Source organism: Ostrea edulis, chromosome 7, assembly GCF_947568905.1.
Source record: "Ostrea edulis chromosome 7, xbOstEdul1.1, whole genome shotgun sequence".
Taxonomy (NCBI): Eukaryota; Metazoa; Mollusca; class Bivalvia; order Ostreida; family Ostreidae; genus Ostrea; species Ostrea edulis.
Genome location: NC_079170.1, coordinates 63,212,431 through 63,240,113, shown reverse-complemented (window position 1 = coordinate 63,240,113; position 27,683 = coordinate 63,212,431). Strand labels below are relative to the sequence as shown.

General features: G+C 35.4%; 1 protein-coding gene across 1 annotated transcript; it reads right to left on the bottom strand.

Moving 5' to 3' along the window:
• Positions 1-5,619: 5,619 nt before the first annotated feature.
• On the bottom strand, positions 5,620-26,825 carry LOC130048391 (MAM domain-containing glycosylphosphatidylinositol anchor protein 1-like). Its single transcript, XM_056145046.1, has 6 exons — positions 26,404-26,825; positions 26,258-26,312; positions 11,536-11,621; positions 8,590-8,716; positions 6,953-7,131; positions 5,620-6,820 (listed from the first exon to the last, which is right to left on the bottom strand). Exons 1-6 carry the CDS (start codon positions 26,698-26,700, stop codon positions 6,734-6,736), a joined length of 831 nt encoding a protein of 276 aa, XP_056001021.1. The 5' UTR covers positions 26,701-26,825; the 3' UTR covers positions 5,620-6,733.
• Positions 26,826-27,683: the final 858 nt, after the last annotated feature.

The window sequence follows — 27,683 nt, the reverse complement described above, 5'->3', positions numbered from 1 at the left end:
CCCTAGTAAGCATATACAACAACCTAATCTATATTGTATCTTTAAAAACCAAGGACATATGCATATTCCTGTTGGATCAGTATATAAGTCCCTGATAGAAATACTTTGTGCACTTTTTAAAAAAAAATCCACACACTAACGCCTTAATCTTATTTTGATTTTCGTTTCTATTCGACGAAGCTTGACCTCATTTTATGAGTTTACCTAGTGAATTTTCTGTAATACATAAAGAATTTTTACTTATATAAAAACATGGGATTTTTAGTCCCCTACCGACGAAGTCAAACGGACTTTAGGTTTGCGCTCCGTCCGTCTGTCTCTCCGTCAGTCCAGTTTTCCGCACTTTATTTCTCTGTATTGCAGATATTCATTTTATATTTGGTTTGTTGCTTTGCCATAATAAGTTTTAGATCAAATTCGAATTTCGTTTCGGTCCGTTGATTTTTCACTTAATTATGGCCCTTGGACTTAGAAAAATAGCATGAATAATCAGTTTTCCAGACTTTTGTTTGGTTGTGCTTGCAGATATTCATTTAATATTTGGTACATTGATTTGTCATAACAAGTAACATATCAAGATTGAATTTTGTCCTGGTCCGTTGATTTTTCACATAGTTATGGGCTTATGGCCTTTTGATTTAGAAAAATAGCATGCATTATCAATTTTCCGTACTTTTTTGGTTGTGCTTGGAGATATTCATTTAATATTTGGTACATTGCTTTGCCATAACAAGTTACAGATCAAGTTCGAATTTCATCTCGTTCCGTTCATTTTCCATTAAATTATGGCCCTTAGACTTAAAAAAAAAAAAGATAGCATGAATTGTTAGTTTACATCCAAATTTCTCATCTCTGTAGATAAGAACACTACATTCATTAAAATTTATAGCATAGTAATACAACTATATAGCTAAATTATTCATGATCACCTGTATGTCACAGTTTATTGACATGGTTAAAGACCTACACCTAATTATAGATTTGTCTTTTTTCCTGGTCTAGTCTATACTCGAATAGTAGTTTATTTCCAACCATTCCTATTCTGGTTCCTCAATTTTCGCTTTTACCATAACCTACATAATGAACTTTGAATATTGTTGTGGTACAGTAATTTTTGCAACCAGTAGGGGAATATGTATTGCGATGCAATACTCTCAGAATGCTTGTTAATTCATATTTTTCTAACTGTATAATTATACAGAACACAGAAGTTTAGGCTATTTTCAGGATTTGGGAAGCCTTTTTGAAACACAGTCTGCAGTTCCTGCATTCTGAAACTTTACAGAATTTAGGTTTTTTTCGGACTGCTGAAATCATACAGGGAATCTGAACGACAGGTTTTTGCAAGGTTTCCATATACTTTTGCAGAAGAATTTGTCATCTAAGTGTTAAGGGCTCTCCTGCTGATAATTAAAAAGCGTATCCCATTAGAAATTCTCTACATTTGCCGATAACATTATCATGATAATGACTGGTGTAAGGTCTTAAGATATTTTTATTTATCCAGTAAGTGCATGTAATCAAGTCATAAAATTGTATCGGGAAGTTTGATATTTTGTCACAAGACCGTTGTTAAAATGTGCAGTCGCCGTGATTGAAAATTTCACTGCATTTTATTTATGTTAAGATTTGTAAAAATGATCCAAGGCCTAGGACTGCATAAAAACAAGCAATTTTATTGTTTTAATTGTATAACAACACCAAAACATGCAATATGTTATGCACGAATGGCTTCAAAGTGACAATTGGAAACAGATGAAGCCGTGTATGGGGATTTCACACCTGTCTACATGATAAACAAAAGATGATTTCATCCCCTCTTCTTGTGATTATAACTTTCTATCTTGTAGACATTACAAATTCTGATTTCAACTTGTCGTTTTTCTTACTTCTGAAATCAGGACTTTCCAGTAATGAAATATAGGGCTCACGGCGGGTGTGACCTGGGGTAGGGTGGGGCCACATTAGGAGATCAAAGTTTTGCATAAAAATATAGAGAGAAAATCTTTAAAAATCTTATCAAGAAGCACTGGCCCAGACAAGTTTACATTGACATGAAATCTTCGTGACATAGTGCAGATTCAAGCTTGTAAAAGCCATGACCCCAAAGGGATCAAAGTTTTACATGCAAATATATAGGGAAACATTTTAAATATGGGCAGAAGTGACTCAGGTGAGCGATGTGGCCCATGGTCCTCTTGTTATTTTTAAAAATCCAAATTTACAGTTTTTGGTAGATCAACATAACATATTCAACTCTTGGTTTGCCTGATGACGCCATTTTGAAAGCAAATTACATAATGTAAAAAAGAATGCCAAAATGTTGGATTCGCAAATAATCCGAAGCAAACTTCCATTCATGCAAATTGCGTTAAACTACGTATTGACACTATTAGTACGTGTAACCTATGAATACAATCTTTTCTACCTTTCATGAGATGACGATAAGAATTTTTAGCTCTTCTGAGCCGAAGGCTCAAAGAGCTAATGCTATGGCCATTTGTGCGGTGTGCGTAAACTTTTTAGAAAAAGGGCTATAACTCAAGAACCCCTTGGCCAATTTTTTTCAAATTTGTTACAGGGTATCATTGGCCCAAGGGCTTCCATACATACTAAAAAGAGGGATGTGACTCTTTAACAAGGGGAGATAATCAGGAAAATACAAACAAAAGTAGTGGTTGCTAAAAAATCTTCTTCTCAAGAACCACTGGGTGGATTATCACCAAACTTACACATAAGGATGAGGATATGTTGTAGATTAAAAATTGTTCAAGGCATTACCCTGGGGCAAAGGGCGTGGTCTCAAAGTCACTTCAAAGTTGACCTAAATTTATATTTCCTTAAATCTTTGATATTTTAGTCATTATAAGGACTAGGATAATCAAATTTTGACAGTTGATGCATCTTAGGACCTTGTGTCAAGTTGTCTCAAAAGTAGGTCACGGTGACCTACTTTTTGAATTTTGCAGGTATTTATTTTAAAATTAATTTTGATGCATATCTTGGACACTTTAAAGCCTATGATCATCAAAACTTGTCAGTTGGTGGATCATGGGACCTTGAAATGCGTCAACTGAAAAATAGGTCACCGTGACCTACTTTCTGAATTTTATGGCTTATCATTTATAGATATATTTTAAGTTGTTATTTCAAATACCGAGAGGTTTAGAATCATCAATCTTGTAAGTTGATGCATCTTGAGGCCTTGAAACATATTTATTAAAAAAAGTAGGTCACAGTGACCTACTTTTTGAATTTTGCAGATATTCAAATTTCACATTTTCAATTTTAGATGCATATTTTGGACACTGTAAAACCTAGGATCATCAAACTTTGTCAGTTGATGCGTCTTCAGTCTTCGGTTTGTGTCGACCAAAAAGTAGGTCACCGTGACCTACTTTTGGTATTTGACAGCTAAATTACTATAATTCAGACACTATTTGACCTACAATCATCAAACTTTGTCAGTTGATACATCTTGAGTCTTCGGAGTGTATCGACTAAAAAGTAGGTCACTGTGACCTACTTTTGGCATTTGACAGTTATATTTATATATTTCAGTCACTACTTGACCTACAACCATCAAACTTTGATAGCTGATGCATCTTGTATCTACGGAGTGTGTCGACCAAAAAGTAAGTCACCTTGACCTACTTTTCGAATTTGACATCTATATTTATATATTTCAGATACTATTTGACCTACAGTCATCAAACTTTGTCAGTTGATGGGTCTTGCATGTTCAAAGGATTTCGACCAAAAAGTAGGTCACCTTGACCTACTTTTGGAATTGGACGGCTATATTTATATATTTCAGATACTATTTGACCTACAGTCATCAAACTTTGTCACTTGTTGGGTCTTGCATGTTCGAAAGGTTTCGACAAAAAAGTAGGTCAACTTGACCTACTTTTGGAATTTCATGGCTATATTTATATATTTCAGATACTATTTGACCTACAGTCATCAAACTTTGTCAGTTGATGCGTCTTGCATGTTCAAAGGGTGTCGACCAACAAGTAGGTCACCTTGACCTACTTTTGGAATTGGACGGCTATATTTATATAATTCAGATACTATTTGACCTACAGTCATCAAACTTTGTCAGTTGTTGGGTCTTGCATGTTTGAAGGGTGTTGACGAAAAAGTAAGTCACCTTGACCTACTTTTGGAATTTGATGGCTATATTTATATATTTCAGATACTATTTGACCTACAGTCATCAAACTTTGTCAGTTGATGGGTCTTGCATGTTCTGAGTTCGCTGACCAAAAAGTAGTTCACCATGATCTACGATTGGAATTTGACAGCTATATTTCAATATTCAGATACTAATTGGCTTAAAATCATCAAACTTTGTAGTTGATATTTCTTGAGTTCTCAAAATGTGTAAACCAAAAAGTAGGTCACATTGACCTACTTTTTTGAATTCTTAGGATTTAACTAAAGATTTAGAATACTAAGAGGCTAAGAATAGAAATGGTGGGGTTGTACAATTTATCAGAAGAGCGATTCTAGGCCCTTGGGCCTCTTGTTCTAAATACATCTGCTGTCTCATTAGATTAGATATTTAGCCAGGAGAAATATTTGACCAGCTTGGACATGAATGATTTGACATTGTGGAGGCTGAGGAATTATTCCACATGTACATGTATACCACTGAATGTAACTACACGGAGATCACATATGAAAGGTGATATATCAAGCATGGGGTGGAATTTACTATTCATTCTTTCTGTAATCATTTTCTATTGAAGTTGCCAGGAGAATTGTACATAAGTTGCTAAATTTGCTTCATATTTTATTGAATATAAATGTTACGCAAACTAACTCATCTTTCTGAAAAACGGGACGACTTTAGTTTCTCCGTGGTAAGATTCCATTGTTTATTTAGAAATATTCTATGATCAACCGCATATGGTGTCCATGGCTTTCAATTGATTCGTTGCACGAGATCATGTTCTCCGTATGATCAGTTTTTGAATTGAGACAGGCTGCTGATGTTACAGTGGTTTCAAAACCCTCGTTTAAAGTCAGTATTTCACAATCTCGATGGTGTTTTTAACGATCTAATTACTCCTCCTAGACATATGATTCCACCTCTGGTGTGTCCAGGCATCTGTGGCAGCCCCACTCATAACTTTATATTCTTCATGAGATTAGTCACTGTTAGTTATCTTCACTTTTCATGCAGATTCCAAAACCATTGTTGGAGAAACAGTCCACCTTACATATCACACACACACACACACACACACACACACACATACACGAATGTACATAAAATATTCGCATTGCTCAGTTCTCAGAAATATAGACAAGAAAGTATTTTGAGCCTCACATTAAACATACATGTAGTGATTGCTCCTTCACCAAACCCTCGACATTTGGAAGTGGGATTTACTGGTCTTTTGGATTTGACCTGAAAATCAGAGGTCCCGTTTAGCTTCAGGCGTTGACATGTTAAAGAACTCTCACTGCCATGGCCGCAAGCGCTAAGCATAGATCTAAATGTAGCATATTACTGTACTTCCCTTACAACTGATGACGTCTCGATACACTGTATTGAGAGCAAAATTCTCGACTGGACGTAAAACAAACAACCAAAGAACCATTCACACATTTTATTTGAGGGGGATACAGTGTATGTTTATACTCTGGGTTTCAAAGATACATTGAAGAACAAATGTGTATAACAGTGTTACAGTAAAAGCTTTAATTCATCCTCAAGTACGTCTCATAACATCAAAGATACATTGAACAACAAATTTGTATAACAGTGTTACAGTAAAAGATTTAATTCATCCTCAAGTACATCTCATAACATCAAAGATACATTGAACAACAAATTTGTATAACAGTGTTACAGTAAAAGATTTAATTCATCCTCAAGTACATCTCATAACATCAAAGATACATTGAACAACAAATTTGTATAACAGTGTTACAGTAAAAGATTTAATTCATCCTCAAGTACATCTCATAACATCAAAGATACATTGAACAACCAATTTGTATAACAGTGTTACAGTAAGCTTTAATTCATCCTCAAGTACGTCTCATAACATCAAAGATACATTGAACAACAAATTTGTATAACTGTTACAGTAAAAGCTTTAATTCATCCTCAAGTACGTCTCATAACATAAGATTCTAAAATGATACTAAGATAAATCAAATTTGCAGGTAGTGAAGAAGATTGGATCTATTTACAGAATAAACCAATTTCAAAAGCTTCTGGATATCACTCATTGTAATTCATTAACAAACTGTACAAGAATGAAAATACGATTTATTAAAGCAATTCTGAACCCTTGGGGACATGTAAAGCATAATGTCATGAACATCGATATGACAAGACGAAAGAAAACAAACTTTAACTCAGAAGTCTGTTGCAGTTGAGAATTATGATTCTTTATATATGTAAGTGGCAATGAAATATAAAATTTATAATCAGCAAATATATAAAATTCATCATTAACAACATATCAAGGTATTTGTTATAGAAAACTTAAATCAAGCTGATTATTTTTCATAATGAAAAGGTAACATTTTTTCATTGTCTCTTCATCGATGCTTTCTTCTCAGAATTTTCTTTAAAGTATTTCTGTTAACTTGCAAAGTATGGAATGCACCGTTTACTGACGACACAACATCTTTAACATAAATAATGAGGTGTATAAATACAGAAAGTCCCAAGACAAATTGTATGATGACATCAAGAATGTTAAGATCACGGACAAGCAAACGGCCAAAGCTTCACATGATCAATGGCGATGTCTCCAGTATATGATGATCCCTTTGTTGCCTCAATTAATATCTATAATTAGATACGCAATTATCTTTTTTAAAAATTCCCTGTACATGCATAGTACTGGTTTATTGTTTTGTTTTTTAAGATTAAAGTCAACTAAAAATGCAAATGGATAAATTTGGTACATTAAATACTCACCTTAGTCTGAGAGTCTAGAGTGAGGTTGACTCCCGATAACTGGTACCAGATATTGCCTTGGTTACCAGACTTCTGCCAGCGCGTGATGTGAGCATCATTCACTTTCTTTGTTTGTATCAAGAGACTTTCTGTTGTAGCTCCATACATATGGTAGTACATAGTCAGACAGTAGGTTTTATCTGTTAAATAAACAGTAAACTTATTTTTTATATATCCAGTGTTTTGTTTTTTGATACTATGGATTTCACAGAGTGTGATCCAGTTTTCCGGATCACCACACTGTGGTTTTCTGATTCCTCTGAAACTGATGACGTTACAATGCATTAACGCAACGGGTTTTTGTGTGGAAAATATTGAACTCGTCACAAATACAACTGCGTACACAAAATATAATTTCACTGTATGTCTGTTTTTGATAAATGTGGCTTTAAAATGCATAAGAGGGTATATGATAAATTTATCATTATTACAATAAATTGATCCAAACAGTTGGATTACGTCTCGTTGACAGGCGCGGATCGTCAGATCAAACTCCACGCTTCGCGTCTCGTGTGATCTGATGATCCGCGCCTGTCAACTCGACTTGACCCGACTCTTCGGATCAAGTTACCGTAGTAATAACATATAAATATATATCGCATGATAATCCCGCAGGTCTTTTTATTGTCGTCTCTTTTTATTGGTTTTATATAGTGTTTATATCAGCTCAGTCGCTCCTGTTTTTGAGCGAAAAAAATAAAAGGGCAATTGTGAGGTCGACAAAGGACGAATTGGCTTAGTCTCAGCACCATAGTTTTGTGTGTGCATATGTTATATGTAGGTTCTTTTTCCCTTTCATTTCATTTTGTGTGTGTGTGTGTGTGTGTGTGTGTGTGTGTGTGTGTGTGTGTGTGTGTGTGTGTGTGTGTCTTTAGATTTAATGTAAAGCCACGATTTTCTTTTCAGTGGTTGTGCAGAGATGGTTGGTTAAATGCATTCTAAGTCCCTCTGTGTTGATTTACGCCGCTTTTGAGATACTTCAGCCATATCAATGTTGAAAATATTTGTTTATGTATTACAATGAAAATGAAAGAAATAAAATGTATCAGAGATTTTCGTAACCCTGCATTTCTGAATTAAACAAGATGCATTTGTGAAACGCTATGAATATATATACAAAATAGTTCAGTGATCATGATTAGATTATTTTTTTCTTAAAAGTAGGCAAAACTCCAAGGTCACAAGGTAAACAATTTAGTAGAAAAAGAAAGGCCTTGTCACAAGAAATGAACAAAAGAAATATGAGAACCCTATCAATCACATTTCAAAAGTTGTAAGTAAGGTTTTAAAATTTGGGCCGAACTCCAAAGTCAAGATCACAAAGAAACAAGGTTAAAGTTGGGTTGTTGTTTTTAAAGTAGGTCAAACTCCAAGTTCAAAGGGTAAAAAATGTAGGTACCCACGGAAATGTCTTGTCACAAGGAATACTGATGTGAAATATCAAAACTCTAGCATTACTGTTCAAAAATTATTAGCAAGGTTAAAGTTTCAGACAGAATGACAGACAGGACAAAAATAATGTGCCCTTTGATCTCGGGGGCATAAAAAGACCTGAAAGTGAAAGATGAAGCGAATAAACTAATAGATATCCAAGGTACCTTGAAATGTCTTGGTGGTTTCTAGTAGCGCTCTTTCGTGTTGACCAATTTTTGATGTTTCAATGTACTTATAGTATTGTCCACTGGCAGCTGACGTAGGACCTGTGCCAACCGACTTCGTCGGACCCTGATATAAATATGGCATTAGTTTTAGATTGCTTTAAATAAGAAACGATGAAAAATAATTTTTCTATTCCAGTATAACATGATTATCATTAAAGTACAGAAATGCTTTTCAATATCGTTGTTGTCTTTCTTCTCTCTTGAAAATCGAAAGGTTTACAAATGTTTAAAAGTGATTTATTTTGCTTCTGATATAACTGTATGGCAAAAGTCAAAGTAATTTTCCAGTTTACTTCTACTGTATATGAAATATGACGTCACATATTCTGTGGTATTTACATGTCAGGGAACATGACACCCCCCCCCCCCCCCCCCCAACGAGGAAAATTTTCAATAAACCATAATTATCTTACTTCTGATTTCATCAAAAACCAATAACGCTATCTTGATGATGTCATGAACGAAAGAAAATACCAAAACTGAAAAATAAATTTTTATTTGACATCAGAACATTTAAATTCATTGATTTTCAAACTAACATAGATCTGCAACTGATGTATTTGATATGTCAAATTCAGGTCTTTTTATGACGACGTTAAACAAATATTTTCACAGAAAATTCTATAGAATCGTGTTGTGTTTGCTATTAGGAGTTTATTTCCAAAAATAAATGGAGAAAATTTTGCATGAATAAAAAGTTCAAACTATTGACATATTAATGACTTGAAAACTGTAACAACTTGGAGTAAGATAGGTGAATGAGGAAAAATTCAAAGTAGAAATGATTCTCACGCTGAAAGTGAATCGTCAAAGGAGAAGATGACATTCAAAGATATATTTCCTGTAACTTTTCTCATTCGGATATTTATATAACTTTTTCTTCAGGTTTTAATAATAATGATTGGTTTTTAAATCGCTCTTTTCCAGCGTATGCTGCTCAAAGCGCTTTACAATACATTATTACCCCGGTAGACCCTATATCAATCTAGAACTTTCTCAGCTTCCTGGGAAGCATACAGTGCAAGCTGCCATTACAAGCGCTAGAGCACTAACATTCTAACAATATATTTCACTGTCTATAGCCAGGTACCCCTTTTACACTTGGGTGGAGTGAGGAAATCCGTGTAACGTGCCTTTCCCAAAGACACAACGTTGGCCCTGCCGCGGCATGACTCGAACCCACGACCTTTCGATCGAAAGTCTGACAGCCTAACCACTAGGCCACCGACATTACATTAGTAATAAAAGAAAAAGTTGTATATATCGATGAAGAAATCTGAATACAGTGTGCACACAAAAAGAAATTCTTATTAAGAAGACAAAGGTTTCCAACTTTTACATATTCATACGTCTTTGTTTTGTAAATAGGCATTACCAATAACGATCGGAGAGAGACAGAGGGGGGATTTTATGTTGATCCTTTTTAATATAAAGATACCATATAATTTCATAATTGTATGGAAAATGTATGATCAATTGAGACAATTATATCACAGACAACTAGATGAAAAGGTGAAGATAATGAACAGTGGTTAATCTCCTAACTCCTATAAAGAATACAAAATTAAGAGTTGGGAAACACGGACCCTGGACATACAAGATGTGAGGATCAAGTGCCTAGCAGGAGTAAGCATACCCTGTCCACCAGTCACACCCGCCATGGGCCCTATATCTTGATCAGGTAAACGGAGTAATCCGCAGTTAAAATCAGTGAATACCCTTGCTTCAAAAGAAGGTATAGATATAATTCATAAAATGTTCTTGTTTGCATGATTCACAAAGAAGTTGATTGTGCCCCGGATTCAGACTAAGGTAAGTGGTTATAAATGATTAATAGTGTATTAGGTCGAATGTTGTCAGACGTGTTTTATACCAATTGTTCCCTTGGGGATCTGGGTTAGAATAGGTCTTCATTACCCCTTGCTTGTCGTAAGAGGCGACTAAATGGGGCGGTCCTTCGAATGAGACCGCAAAAACCGCGGTCCCGTGTCACAGCTGGTGTGGCACGATAAATATCCCTCCCTGCTCAAAGGCCATAAGCGCCGAGAATAGGCCTAAATTTTGCAGCCCTTCACCGGCAGTGGTGACGTCTCCTTGTGAGTGAAATATTCTCGAGCGGGACGTTAAACAATATAAAATCAATATTGTTAGATCGTTCTGTACTTGCTGAGTTTGAATAAGGATTGCTCCGTTTACCTTATTAAGATAGAAAGGTAGGTAGGTGTTTTTACGTTTCTCAGAGATATGGCCGATTTCTAAAGGATGCTGATTTACTATTGATCATTATTTACATTTCTAGTGTTTTGCCTTTAAAATATTTACAAATTGTTATGCGCTGCAGTTGTATAAAATGCGCACACTTGGACGAATCTTGATGAATATAGTAAACTTGTCTATTTTAACAGCTGGGAATTTCGATAGAAATGAGCGTCGAATGTAAATCTTAGTTAAAGAAAAATGATTTTTGAAAATTCATTATGGGATGGACTGCAACTCTGAACTCCGGCATACTTTTCACGAAGCGCGAAGTATGCAGATGTGAAGCATGACAGTTCATATAATCATGTATTGCCATTAGTAAAATGCATTTCTTAATATCAATAAATAAATCTGGATATGAAGACGTAATTCACTATGACAATAGTAACATTTTCGGGACGATTAATGTATTTCTAGTGAAAACATTTTCTGTGATGCAGCATTTCACGACAGTTTTTATCCCTAAATCAATTTTCGGCAGGTGGCATTTTCTTGAAGCACCCTTTAATAGTTGTTTTCTCCCAATTTAATGTGAACAAGATACCGTGTAGAACTATAAACATTCATAAAATTCTTGCGTTTTACTTTTAATCAATCGGAGAGTACGGAGAATAATATACATACCGTGTGACATGTCCAGTCAAATTCATCAGCGGTAGATTCCGAAAGAAAGCAGGAGGATTCTGGGTCACCTTCGAAATCGCAATACTCTACAAAACATGTATAAACATTATATATATATTAATAGTTTGCCAATCAACTCTGAAACGGTTGACCCAGAGTTACTGTTTGAACCTTTGATATCCTTTTATATAAGAAGCGAAGTCCGTAAGCTGTAATAGAACCTTACTTGATTAGTAATTAATTCAAAAACATACTTTCGTTTTCGATAAACTACCCTGAAATAGCAAAGATGAGAGTAATTTGGTGGAAACGCTTTGGTGGATCTAAACCAGTTTTCCGTTGTTATCGATGCTTGCTTTTGATCTAAGACTTACAGAAGAAGTTTTGATAATCATTGAATAAATAAACAAGATATGATTATAATCTACCGATTATAAAGTCTCCCAAACGAAGTACTGGCTGTTTAAAAGTGGCGTTTTCTGAGTACTATCTTCCTCCCTTGACAAAATTTGTGCCAATGTTAACTTCATTTAAAAGATCTATATGACGAAGACTTTAATTTTTAAAAATTTCAAAAAATCCTTTTTTTCCTTCAGTAAATCTGGTGTCACTTGACCTTGAAACTACTTTGTAGGTCATGTCTTCCTCTTGCCATTTTTGAAGATTCCATGTCGCTATTAGTCCTGTTTTTAGAGTTATACCAGTTTGTATGTTCAAGGTCAGAGGTCAAGAGCACTGGCGTCAATTAACCTTGATACCAATTTGTAGATCTCGTCATCCTTTTATCGTTTCTGAAGAGCCCATGACTCTATCACACCTGGTTCATAAGTAATACAAGTTTTATGTTCAAAGGTTAAAGGTCACTTGACCTTGATACCAGTTTGTAGGCCCTGTCATCCTCTTGCCATTTCTGAAGATCACATGTTGCTATTAGTCCTGATTTTAGAGTTATGTCAGTTTGTATGTTCAAGGTCAGAGGTGAATGTCACTGGAGTCAATTGACCTTGATAACAATTTGTAGATCTCATAATCCTTTCATCATTTCTGAAGACCCCAGGACTATTTATCATATTTGTCAAGATATATCTGTTGAAATTTGGAATTGATTTTCCCAAAATATACCCTAAACCCCCTTCAATCTGAAAACAAAAAACATTTCTGCACATCTAGATACATTGGCCTATCATATCCTTGAATATCTAACACTTTTATCAACTGGTTACGGAGAACGATGTCGGACAATAAGTCTCCAAACTTCGCTTGGGAAACTTAAATATGCCCGTTCGTTTCTTTACTCTAGAATCAGCCTTATGGAGATTTCCAGATCGGAGCGCCCAGAAATAGGCAACATTACAGACGTTTAGGTCTACAACCAATCGCACATTATCGGGCCTTTCCGGCAAGCCAAAATTGCGATTTATTTACATAAAATTATGTAGGTGTTGAGTGTTTGTTATATTCATGAAAGTTTTGACTAGGCCCATATTTATCATTTTATGAAGACTTATAATTATATTACTTATACATATGGAGAAATCCTTACCATTTGGCCAATTTGCATGCCGCCATCTTGTAATTCGAACTATCAGTCATTACGTAAAGAAATTAATAGAAAAATATGTAAAATCACGATTGTAAACTAACCTCTGCATAAACACACGTTTCCAGCATAATACTCCATTCTTCATGTTCGTATATTTTCAATGAAACAACTTTCAATGTAACAGATAAAACATTCGGAGTTCCATTTATAGTTAAAGTTTTAAATCGAAAAGCCCTATTTAATCCATTATAAGCATTTCAAGAATCTTTGAAAATCACAAAAAGTCCACTTTTTCACTTCAAAAAGCAACGGATACAAAATAACGATCACTAATTCCAGCATCGGAAACGGGAAATTGATGTGTTTTTCCGGAATCTGTTCACAGATTTATTGAATGATTTTTCAAAAAAGTTCGTTTTGGAATTAAAACCACCGTTTTCGGCATTTATAGCATTTCAGCAAAGAGACATCTACGGGGAAAATTAAGTTTAGAAAATGCAGTCATGCCCATGTATTCATTTATGAATAGAAATGTCATGTTTGCTGTTCTTGACACTTGTACTGACGTCATGAGGCCCTCTAAAGGGATACCTACAAAATGTTTAAATGATTTCGGAAAACCAACATTTATGTAAATATGATGCTGCAATGAAACGTGATGCATCTTCAAAGCAAAGGAAACATTTATTAGTGAATATGTATTCATACTTGCAGTTAAAATAAAATTAATACTTGAGATAGAATTGCCTGGTAGAAGTGGGATCGCCCGATGGTGTATGTTGTTGACTTGGGGGGGGGGGGGGGGGCTATGTTATATACATTGACTTACCGAATATTGTGAATTGTGTAATATTATGTACGTGCCGGGGAGTATATTTTGTTTTTAAATTCATCTCGTGTTTCAAATATTGTGTTGTCAAATCTATTCAATTTTTTAAAATTAATTTTTACACCACGAATTGCCATTAAATGTACTCGGTAAAATAACTTCTGATAAAGTTACGCGCTTAATGAATATTCATAACCTTAAGATCACCTGATATGAAGTTCATGAATAAAGTGGTTAGAATTTCTCCATATGATACATCTTTTTCAACGAAGGACATCCTGCCCTCCAGAGATCGACGATCTGACACATCGATAAACTTTTAAATACGATATTCATCTGATATTTTTGAAGTTCTTAATTTTTCCCGTGGTTATAGAAGTCCCTGTTACGACTTTTTGTAATACAAATGTAATCTATTTATTAACAGTTACTAATATCTACAAACACATGGATAAACATAAGAAAGTTTTTATTTGTTTACAACATAGCCAGTGTGATTAAAATCAGACCCCATACTCATGTGGTCTGATTTGAATCAGACTGCAACATAGCAATTTTTCTGTTTGTCATTCATTTAGTGCATTATATTTTCGATTATTGCGTTTGACGAGAAGAACCACGTGTATCCATAATTTTGCCCTGAAACTGTCGCACTGGACAGAAACACATTCGCAATAAAGAGTTTCAATTTTTTCAATTATGAAAGACCGTTCATTTTGTTTTTAGTCAACTATTCGAATTGAAGAATTACGATTCTATTCGTGGGTGGGTGGGTGACTGCGTGCGTGCGTGTGTGTGTGTGTGTGTGTGTGTGTGTGTGTGTGTGTACTTCAAAATGAAGATGTGATGGGACACACACCAAAGTTCTACGTAATATATTCATGAACAGAGTACGTTATGGCCTAGGAAAGTTCAACTCCCCAAAATGAGATTTGTGAGACAACATACCGTAAGGATAAAAGTTCCTCCATCCTGTTTCGTTAATGGTCATGTCTGCTTGGTCACATGACTGATGGATACGGCACTTCTTTAGTTGGGGATTAAAGCCAAAACATGCACAAAGTTGACCACACATAGTGGAACATTGAGTGAGAGATTCCGAATGATGTATTGCCAAGAGGCTGACATTCGACATCTTGTTGTCAAGTGAAGCTTCCATTATGTAACGTTGGGTTTTTACATCTGCTTTTGACAAAGTACACAGAATGATGTACAGAAAACAGCGAGTGAATATAGTGATGACTTTCATTATGTCAGCAAGCGACCCAACACAGTTATTAGCACAGATCAAATTAGGTAATGTTCCGAAAACCTCACAGTCAAAGACAGAAGTCCTCACTATCTCCTGTCTGACTTACAGTCGCTTAATATACATGTATGGTTGTTGTATTATTAACAACTTCTAATAGTGTTGCCTTTTAGTTCCATTCTTTGATACGAAACCCTGACATCATTAGTCAGGAAACTAATGGACCAGTTTAAGTTTGCGTATCTGACAGTCAAAAACGTTTAGATATTCCTCTTGGGTTTACATATCAATTGGCAGTATTGTCAAACATGTGCAGTTACTTTTACTGTCACTATTCTTCAGTAGCGTGGATGTACATTTATCATCATAGTTAGTATTCTCCCGAGGCCTCACAGTTCTCAGTAGACATACAAATCTATATCACGTGCATATTTTCATAAAAGTTTGATATTAATTATTATAGTTTACAAATTGTAGAGGGGGAATCAATTTCACAGTGTTTAAAGTGTTTTTGGACATTTCTGCAGACTGCACAATTCATACAGTAATGACGAAATCATTTACAGTCACGTGACAGACAAATGTTCAATGGTTATGCTAACGAATTGTCTGTTCATCATCCTAAAACCAGCATGAATTAGTTTTAGAATTTCATGACATACACTAGATTTCCATTATTATTTTTTTAAAAACATACAAATTTACATTCGGAATAATATTTTCCTTATTGCTGAAGAAAATATTACAAAAAATAAACATAATAAGATATTTTTTTTTACCGATATATTAATAAGATCTTTTATCACACTGTCACCCTGTTATTTAATTTCATTTAATTGTGTTTTATTGTTCCATTCCTCGTCTTACCCTTGTAAAGCGTCTTAGAGTAATTTGTTATATATATATATGAATATTATTATCATTATTTATCATTATCATTATTAATATACGATTTGCAGGTCAGAAGATTAAGATATACATTTAATTGTAAAATATCTGAGAAGTTCAGTAAAGGCTTGTGGAGGACTAGTTGTTTGTTGTGCCCATGGATCAGTGTTTACCATACTTTGCATTATTGGTAGGAATTGAGACTTAAGCTTCTCCATTGTCATCTGACCAACTATCTAACTATCTGTTTTGCATTGCTTATAGGAGTTATGTGATTGATCAATGTTCGTTATCTTCACTTTTCATCTCTGGGACGGTTTAGAGTGGCATATGGGTATCATTTGTTCGCACTTTACTCACAGCTGACGAAGTATTTACCAGAGGAACATATGTGCGTGTGTGATATTCACCACAAAAGCAAAATATGAAATTCGAGGCCAAATCCGTGAATGGTCAGCCGAAATCAATATAAAAAGCAATGGCAAAATAAAATTGCGCAGTAGTTTTTTTTTCCAGTATTCGATGTTTTTTAAGACACACTAATAGCAAAATTTCATCCTGATTTCATTTCTTAGGGAAGATATTCATTCTTTGAAGACTTCTAATCAAAGAATAAAATAATTCAGAGAGAGACAAAGATAAACACAGATGCAGAGACAAAGTGACACACACACACATATATATATATATATATATATATATATATATATATATATATATATATATATATATTCATCCTGGTGAAGTCAGTATCTCTTTTGATACCATGCGGTTCGAATGACTTCAACCTGTGCATCCAGAATTTTTCCTTCTGCTTTCTTTTGGTATCTGACCAACTTGGGTCATGATCAATAACCACTACTGTCATGTCCTCCCATCGGTGGTTATTGCCATTGAAATGTGTCGCTACTGGCAAATCGTTTTTGGTTCTGATAGAGGACCGGTGGTTGTTGACCCGTCTGCGAAGGTCTGTTGTTTCTCCTATGTACTGCTTCTGGATAGATGCAGTTGTTGGTTTTGTATAAAAAGTTTCCCTATATTTTATAACTGCGACTTGTGACAGGACTGCTAAAACCCTCAGTGTCTAAGTTATATTTGCATAATTGACATCTGAGGTCTGAGCATGTTTTGAAACCTCCATTGGGTAAAGAGTTATCCAGTTTGGTCCTTACTATCATGTCCTTCAGGTTTCTGGGGCGTCTGAAGGATGCCATTGATGGTTCCTTAAAAACACCAGCCATTCGTTTATTGGCATGTAGAATGGGCAGGTGTTTTTATTTTCCAGAATACCGTTGATGTTCTTGAGGTCGGGATAATACGTATTGACCAATGGAACCCTGTCATTTTGAGGTTTTTCTTTATACTGGAGGAGGGACTGTCGGTCCTGTAGTGACATCTCATCAATCGCGGACTGTACCTTGCAAGGATCATATCCTCTGTTAGTGAGATGAGTTTTGAGGATTGTTCCTTGTTCTTGGAAAATTGTAGGAGTAGAGCAGATGCTGCGGATTCGCGTAGCTAAACCCTTAGGCACACCTTTGAAAGTGTGGGGTGGATGACAACTAGATGGCATAAGGTACAAATGAGAGTCGGTGGGTTTAGTGTGGAGATTAAACTCAATTTCCCTGTTTATAAATGTGGCTGTGGTATCCAAAAAAAGTATTATTTGAGGTGGAAATTTCCACAGTAAACTTGATGGAACTATGGAAAGAGTTTGCCATCTCGATAAAATCGTCCAGGCTTTCACGACCGTCAACCCACTTCATCTCAATGTCATCTATAAAACGTAGCCAACTAAGGGGTTTAACTGGTGAGTAATGTAGAAGTCTACGTTCCAGTTGTTGCCATTTTTGTTCCCATAGCTGTGCCACTTATTTGCAGGTAGTGTTCACCATTGAACATGAAGTTATTGAACTTGAGGAATGTTCAAGAAGCTGAATGAGTGATTCGGTTGAAGGACATTTAATAACCCTATTGTTCCAAACCTCTCTACACGCCTCGATACCCTCATCATGTGGAATGTTAGCGTAAAGTGAAGTAACATTCATGGTCACAAGGAGGGTATGGTCTGGCAGTCCCGATGAGGTGTTTTATTAAGGTAATCAGTGGTGTACTTCAAGTATGATGGTAAATCTTCTACGTGCTGACGGAGATGTATTCAGAGATTTTCTCCGTGGGATGTCCGATGGCGCTGACTGTAGGACGGCCTGGTATATATCTCTCTCTCTCTCTCTCTCTCTCTCTCTCTCTATATATATATATATATATATATATATATATATATATATAGAAAGAGAGAGAGAGAGAGAGAGAGAGAGAGTGTGTGTGTGTGTGTGTGTGTGTGTGTGTGTGTGTGTGTGTGTGTGTGTGTGTGTGTGTGTGTGTGTGTGTGTGTGTGACGCTACTCATTCTATCAAGCTTACCACGCGTTTGAAACGGAAGCATTCCCGGGAAAGGGTTTTCTTTGGGGGAGATATATTAGAAAATGGGGTTTAGATTGTTTTAGGGGGATCATTCTAAATAAAATATTTTAAAAGTCTCAAACTAATCTGCAAATAAGTGGAGTATATTTAGATTGACGACACTCATTCTATCAAGTAAAATACGGATTTAAAAAGGAAGTATTCCCGGGAAAAGGGTTTCCTTTGCGGGAGAGATATTAAAAATTGGGATCACAATTTGCGTAAAATCAATTCATTTGAATGACTGTTTGTTCAAGGATATAAACATTCTGTGTACAATGAACTAATAAATAGATAGGTTCTTTGGTTATTTATTCCGGCGTAAGATACAGGAAAACAGATCACTGAATAAGCTACAAACAAATCAATATACACTAGCGGAAAAAAAAAAAGAAACTACATTATTTAATATATGAAAAAATAATAAAAAAGTAACAATGAACAAATTTTATTTTTTGTTATGCTGTTAACAAATGTAATTGTTACAACATTTCATAATCCATTAATGTTAACGTCAATTTCAGCACACTCGAAAGACACTGATATTAGAACTTGAATTAACAAAGTTAATAACGCGTGTGACCACCATTTGCATTCACGCATGCTTGACAACGGCGCCTCATTGATGCCACTAAAGTGTTCAGAAATGCTTGAGGGATGTTGTTCCAGATGTTGGTTAAAGCCTGGCCTAAATCAGCCAATGTCACTGGCTGATTTGGTAAACGGCTTAGACGTCGTTCCATTTCATTCCAGACGTGTTCGATCGGCGATAAATCGGGGAAAACAGCTGGCCATGGCAAGACATCGACATTCTGTTGAAAAAAAAAGTATCTGACTACACGTGCAATATGTGGCCATGCTGTTGTCTTGCTGCAGAGTGATATGATTTTGCTGTCTCTGTATGAAGGGTATCACATGGTACTGAATAATTTCGTCTCGATAGCATACGCCGGTGAGATTTCCATTGACAATTTGTAGAGGGGTCCTTCCACGTGCCGTTATTCCACCCCACACCATAACGCTACCTCCACCGAATTGTTGACGTTGCACAACACAAGCGTCCTGGTACCGCTCCCCAACGCGACAATACACTTTATAACGGCCGTCACTGCTATCCAAACGAAATCTGGATTCATCGGTGAACAGAATATTGGCCCAGTCCTGTATTCTGAATCGCAGATGTCGTATGCACCACGCTAGTCTAGCGATACCATGACGTTGAAGCAGTATTGGGCGCACCGCTGGACGTCTTGGTCTGATGCTGTGCTCGCGCAGACGATTACGCACAGTTCTTGGACTGATTGGTCAAAGTCCAGGAATGCTACGAGCAGTCAAACTTGCTGTCTGGAAACGATTTCTCGGGTGCACAAGTCTAATGTGGTTGTCCTGTCGACGCGACATCACACGAGGACGCCCAGAACGTGGTCGATCCCGAGTGTTACCAGATTGTTGGAAACATCTTCATAATGACTGGATGGTGTTCCGATGAACTCCAAAGTGTCTTGCTACGATATTTTGTGCCATTCCAGCTTGAAGCATCCCAACAGCACGATTATGTTGGTTTTTGCTGAGTCGTGGCATGACAGAAGGGTAAATTTTGTCAAAACTAAAGTGCTTTCCCTAACGAATAGTGTCCAAACAAACATTTTACACTTCTTACTCCAAACAGTATTGGCCAGTAAAACTCGTACGTACGAACACTTCAATAAACAACATGTGTTCACTAACCATGAAAAAGTCCGTGCATCCGAGTCGGGTACTATCCGATATCGTTCAAAAACATCACCTTTATCGATTGTTTAGATTTTATAGATATAAACAATAAATATAGAAAAATTATACTAAATTTTATATTGCAGTTTCTTTTTTCCGCTAGTATATATATTTTTGAAGGAAATACAAATTGCTGTTTATTCCGTAAAATACAGGAAAACAGATTACTATATAAGCTGCAAATAAATCAAAATATCTACTTTTCAGGGAAGTACGAATTAATGCTTATTCCGTAAGATAGAGAAAAACAGATCACTGAAAACGGAATAAGCTGCATTTCAATGAAGATGTTTTTCAAGGATTACAAATGGCTGTTTATTCCGTAAGGTACAACTACAAAAACAGATCACTGAAAACGGAATAAGCTGCAAATGAATTAATATATTTTTCAGGGAATTATGAATGGGTGCTTATTCCATAAGATACAGGAAAATAGATAAACTAATCTAATGGGTAATATTATATATTAGCACAATATCAACGTCAACAGCGTAAAATATTATTTGCACTTTTCTCATTTTCATCTTTATCTAAAAAACCACTAAACCAATTTTAACCAAACTTGACACAAAGTATATTTACGTGAATGAGATTAAAGGAGATTAAAGTTTGTTCAAATGAAGGGCCTTGGCACCTTCAAAAGGGAGATAATAAAAATGCAAAAATAGGATGGGGTTATTTAAAAATCTTCATCTCAATAACCACTTAGCCAGAAGAGCTGAAATTCGTATGAAGCTTTCTGACATAGTGCAGATTCAAGTTTTCTTCAAACCATGGTCTCCGGGGGGTAGGGTGGGGCCACAATAGGGGATAAAAGATGTACATGCAAATGTATAGGGGGACTCTTCTCAAGAACCACTGGGCTAGGAAAGTATAACTTTACATTAAAGCTTCCTGATATAGTGCAGATTCAAGTTTAATAGGATGGGGCCACAATAGGAGATTGAAGTTTTACATACAAATATATAGTAAAAATCTTTCGAAATATTCTCAAGAACCACTGGACAAGAAAAAAATTATATTTAGATGAAAGCTTCTTGACACAGTGCAGATTCAAATTTGTTAAAATCATGGCCCCAAGGGTAGGGTGAGGCCACAATAGGGGATCACTTGGGAATATATAGGAAAAATCTTTTAAAATCTCATTCTCGAGAACCAATTGGTTAGAAAAGTGTACACGAAAGCTTCCTGGTCTAGTACAGATTCAAGTTTGTAAAAATCATTGTCCCCAGGGGTAGGGTGGGAGCCACAATACGGGATCAAAGTTTTACATAGAAATATATCTGAAAAATATTTAAAAATCTTCTCAAGAACCATTTAAACGAGAAGTTTACATTTACATAAATGCTAACTTACATAGTGTATATTGAAATTTGTAAAAATCATGCCTCTCCCTTTCGGGAGTGAGACGCAATAGGGAACAAAGTTCTACATGCAAGTTTTTACGAAAAATCGTTAAATATGGGCCAATTCGACTGAGGTCAGCGAATTGGCCCATGGACCTCTTGTTGGCAAATGAAATAACATTTTCAGTCATACAAAACATGCTCTTCTGATTCATTTTCTTTTCCACAAAACGTACATGAATCATTGTCTTTTCTTTATTTTAACAAACATTGATTTATGAATAACATCTTTCTGATACATGTATATACGATATTGTAGCCAGTGTAGATTTGTATCCTTTGTAATGATAAAAAAAAACAGTTCTGTAATTGTATTCCATTCTCCTTGAGAAGGGAGGTATCAAATTGTTTATACCACTTTTTATGACCTGTAGGTTTTGTTCAATTTTTGAATATTTACCATTTTCTTTTTGGGTGTTAAAGGTTCCATCTTATGCAACAACCCCACCCCCGAACTATTGAAAAATTCCTGGATCCATCCCTGATTTTTACACTAAGTAAAATATTCTGTCTCTCAATCATATTTATTTTATAATTTTACTATCTTATTTTCCTGAATCATTGATTTTTTTACTACAGTGAGACAGATGATGGCCACACCCACCCCAATGTACATGAGGTCATCACCTGTGACCTTTGTGTCAAGCCTACCCAGCAGTTCTATAATAACTGTCAACTCAGTTAGTGTGTGGACTGTGTTAATAAACATGTGGACAAGCTCAAGTACCAACAACATGACATCGTTCATTTCAAAGACAGAATGGTGATCTTTCCCGAGTTTGAATTTCACTATATACTGTGTTGTAGGAGACAGTTGATGTTTACAACAGTTAGCAATACTGTGTTGTAGGAGACAGTTGATGTTTATAACAGTTATCAATACTCTGTTGTAGAAGACAGTTGATGTTTATAACAGTTATCAATACTCTGTTGTTGGAGACAGTTGATGTTTACAACAGTTATCAATACTCTGTTGTAGGAGACAGTTGATGTTTACAACAGTTAGCAATACTCTGTTGTAGAAGACAGTTGATGTTTTTAACAGTTATCAATACTCTGTTGTAGGAGACAGTTGATGTTTATAACAGTTATCAATACTCTGTTGTAGGAGACACTTGATGTTTACAACAGTGATCAATACTCTGTTGTAGGAGACACTTGATGCTTATAACAGTTACCAATACTCTGTTGTAGGAGACAGATGATGTTTATAACAGTTATCAATACTCTGTTGTAGGAGACACTTGATGCTTATAACAGTTATCAATACTCTGTTGTTGGAGACAGTTGATGTTTATAACAGTTATCAATACTCTGTTGTAGGAGACAGTTGATGTTTATAACAGTTATCAATACTCTGTTGTAGGAGACACTTGATGCTTATAACAGTTATCAATACTCTGTTGTTGGAGACAGTTGATGTTTATAACAGTTATCAATACTCTGTTGTAGGAGACACTTGATGCTTATAACAGTTATCAATACTCTGTTGTAGGAGACACTTGATGCTTATAACAGTTATCAATACTCTGTTGTTGGAGACAGTTGATGTTTATAACAGTTATCAATACTCTGTTGTAGAAGACAGTTGATGTTTATAACAGTTATCAATACTCTGTTGTAGGAGACACTTGATGCTTATAACAGTTATCAATACTCTGTTGTAGGAGACACTTGATGTTTATAACAGTTATCAATACTCTGTTGTAGGAGACACTTAATGCTTATAACAGTTATCAATACTCTGTTGTAGAAGACAGTTGATGTTTATAACAGTTATCAATACTCTGTTGTAGGAAACACTTGATGCTTATAACAGTTATCAATACTCTGTTGTTGGAGACAGTTGATGTTTATAACAGTTATCAATACTCTGTTCTAGGGGACAGTTGATGTTTATAACAGTTAGCAATACTCTGTTGTAGGAGACAGTTGATGTTTACAACAGTTAGCAATACTCTGTTGTAGAAGACAGTTGATGTTTACAACAGTTAGCAATACTCTGTTGTAGGAGACAGTTGATGTTTACAACAGTTAGCAATACTCTGTTGTAGGAGACAGTTGATGTTTACAACAGTTAGCAATACTCTGTTGTAGGAGACAGTTGATGTTTTTAACAGTTATCAATACTCTGTTGTAGAAGACAGTTGATGTTTATAACAGTTATCAATACTCTGTTGTAGAAGACAGTTGATGTTTATAACAGTTATCAATACTCTGTTGTAGAAGACAGTTGATGTTTATAACAGTTATCAATACTCTGTTGTAGGAGACAGTTTGAAGAGACACAATGGACGTAAGTTCAGTACACATGATGAGGATAATGACTGGAGCAGTAATAACGGAGTCTAGTGGTACGATTACTGTGCTAGATCCAACCTGAACGGGCAGTACGCCGGGTCTTCTGTGTCTGGTTACAAATCCCTGTACTGGTCTAATTGGAAAACTTATATCGCATTAAAAGGGACAGCAATTCTGATTAGACCCACGAATTAACATCAATATATACCGTGTTTGACAGATGACTAAATCATGTCCTGGATTGATTTATGTTACATCAGATACCTCTGATAATGAGGGATAGTAACGTATGGTTCATACAGTGTAAATATTAATGAACTTATCAGGATTCTTACAATGTAATTCTTTATTGAGTAGTGAACAGTATCACTTTGTGTAGAATCATTGAGATGTATTCCTTTCATAAGTATAAATCACTGATTGCTAAACTCTGACACATGATCAACATCTTCTATGTACTGCATGATCTGTATTATTTTGATCAATACATGAATGCTTGTGGTGTATCATTAATTATCATGATAAATGCTTATACATAATGTAAACATGTATGTCATTAAATAGCTTCTTAAAGAAATAGTTTGTATTCGAGATAATAATCATCATAAAGACATTTTATTTTGATACATACAGATACTCATCATAAAGACATCTTATTTTAATACATGTACATATGTTTTGATATAGGCACCTATTTTACATTGTTAACAGATAAGTTAACGTAACCCGAATTCTGTAGAGATACAAAACGGATGTTAAATCTGGGGGGGGGGGGGGGGTTCATACCCCCAGACAGTATTTCTCTCAATAGAGTCAGGTGATCATATCAGTCACATATTTCATAACATTGGCATTTTCCATGTTTTTTCCTTTAACGATTTGACAAATTTTGATGGTATCCATATTTTCATGAATGCCATGCAGTTGGGAACAATGCGCAGATGAATCTTAACTTACATAGTACGTCTGTTGTAACGGATGCAAGATGTTCCATGATGAGAAATTTATCAATTTAGAAAAAAATGTCGTCTTATCAATGTTCAGTTATTATTGTGGGGTGATGAATGTCTTTCTGTTGAGAAAAATATGATGCTTTGTGTTAGCTTTCAGAAAGATATTCGTGAGACTGGTTGTTCTATTTTTTCCCAAGTTAATATTCAAGCAATAAATTGTGTAACAATGTAAGCCATAAACATTTTTTTTACACATATAAATATCTAAATAGTCGCTTATACATTGTATGGCATATGCAATTGTGTGATATGTATTTTTTAAATAAATTGCTTCTGCACAAGTTCAACAGATTTAATATTTATTATTTCTATATGCCTACAACGGATATGACTACTGCATTAAAAGACTTAGTAAACCAGCACAGTTACTGTGGAATCATCATTGTTCGTTGGAGATTGATGTTTGTGGATCTCGTGAGTCACTCTTACCCGCGAATTTACGTGTCCTCGGACATTTTTTTTTATCCAAGTAGAGTTTTCTCTCCTAGTGACATCATATCGCTTACCCACGAAATTAAGTCGCAACGAACCAGCAACATTTTGCTTACCCACAAACATTGTCCCCCACGAATTAAAACGATTCCACAGTACGTAGTGCCCAGACTTCTATTAAATGCACTCCATCCTGAATTCTCTGCGCCTGCGCGGGTTCCATATAGGTGATGGTTGATTATTGGTAGAAAAGAGGAATAAGAAATGCACACCAAAGCTAACAAAACTTTAATGACCTGGGGTACACTGACAAGAAATATCTGGAAACAAGCGTTCTTTACATAACGGATATTTTTGGAGTGTGCTATTGCCTGTCGTTTAAGTATTGCTTGACTTTCAGAGCTATCTAGAAGTTTTCTTTTCACTGACGTTTTACAAATCTAAAGCTAATCATTGTTGTTATATCTCTCTGTACGCGTGTGTGTGTTTGCGTGGGTGCGTGCGTGTGAATGTGTCTGAGTGAAAACGTGCGTGCGCAGGCTCGTGTGTCTGTCTGTGTGTGTGTGTCTGTGAAGTTACATTCTATTATAGATATCTGCATACTGTATAATACATGGATAAATATCTAGGTACCCTATAATTGTTGTATAAATGTCCAGCTACTTGATAAATCAGCTTAACTATAACAATTTCCAAAGTGGAAGATACTTTTAGTTATTTACTCTCCTGTGCCCGATACCGTGAAATTCTTGGATCGCGTGTGCTATAACCTTAAATGTCGAATATATATCTTGCCAAAAACAACAAGTTGAATATAAAATCTTACCGTGTTTTCTACACGTCTTATTCTCTCTGTCATAGAAATACCCATCGTCACATTCCTATCAATATTCAGAATGTTGTTATAAATAATTCTAACTATATGTCAAATCTTGGAGAGAGAAAGAATAGACAAAGAGAGAAAGGACTTACAATTTGATATCGTCGACACAGACCTGCAGAAACATCCCCAGTAAGAAATGGAGTCCATCCCCTGATTGTTCTACACTGTAACTTTTCAATGCAGATGTCAAAAGCGTTACAAGCCATATCCGATAAACATCTTGGAGCGCACAAACCAAATAGTTCTTCTTTAGAAGATCCTGTATAGTTAGATATCACCTGAATAGAATCAGAGGCTGATATTTCTCGGGAGAACTTAAACTCAAGACAAGCATTTCCCAAACTTGCTATTTTCATGAAGCAAATAATAACTTTAAATAAATTCATTACTGCCTTCTATGAGGACGATTCTGGAGAATGCGGGTCATTAGCAGAAGATAGAATTCGTGATCCTAAGTATAGGTTACTGAGCAACACGCAACATGTACTAAATATTTCGTTTCAAAAATCTGGCAGATCGCATGATGCAAGCATAATTACAAGTAACCAATGCAAGAACAATAATGTCATATGTTTCTAACGGTTTACAGCATACTTAACGCACCATCTATTATTAACAAAATCTTTTAGATATCTGGAAATAAAACATGTACCAAGCATCATGTATCACTGAAAATATCGAACCATGAACGATATTTGATTTGATTTTTTTATTTGACTATCGATATATACATTTACAGATCATTATGTTCTTAAAGGCCATTGAACATCTAATTGAAATCATGCAATATTCATATATCTCAGCACTGCTTTTCATTTGTTATAGAGCATATGTTACTCTAGAGACAATGAAAAAAAAGAGGGATATGAGTCACATCGCTCACATAAGTCACCTTGGTCCTGTCGTCATTGAGCTGTTGTTAATTTTAAAAGACCTTTTTATCAATCTTTATTTCCATGAAAATTTTAACCCTAAAAGAAGGATAACAACATAACTGAAGATGAATTCACATAACAGAGATGTCTCAACACCAATATGACTAAATGATCTTGCTGTTCTGGTCCGCATAGACAATATCTTCGTAGTCTATGGTCATCAGGTCTTCCAACAGGCTGTTGGAATTCCCATGGGCATGAATTGGGCTACTTTCTTAGCTGAACTGTTTTTATATCCATATGAAGCAGAATTTAATCAAAAAGCTTCTATACGAGGAGAAAAAATATCTTGCTATGGCCTTCAACTAAACATTTAGATATATCGACGACGTTTTCTCTATTATTAATAATCATATAATTTGTATTCGATACATCCCTGTGAACTCGAAATAAAACATACCACAGAGTCATCCACATCTATAAATATTAACGGC

Bases quoted from the DNA above. Each gene is read 5' to 3' on its own strand.
- LOC130048391 (XM_056145046.1), bottom strand. From the start codon at position 26,700: ATGAATTTATTTAAAGTTATTATTTGCTTCATGAAAATAGCAAGTTTG. The intron at 11,622-26,257 runs GTAAGATTTTAT...CATGTTTTGTAG, and splicing joins TAAGACGTGTAGAAAACACG to AGTATTGCGATTTCGAAGGT. The intron at 6,821-6,952 runs GTGAGTATTTAA...ATCTAATTATAG, and splicing joins CTCTAGACTCTCAGACTAAG to ATATTAATTGAGGCAACAAA.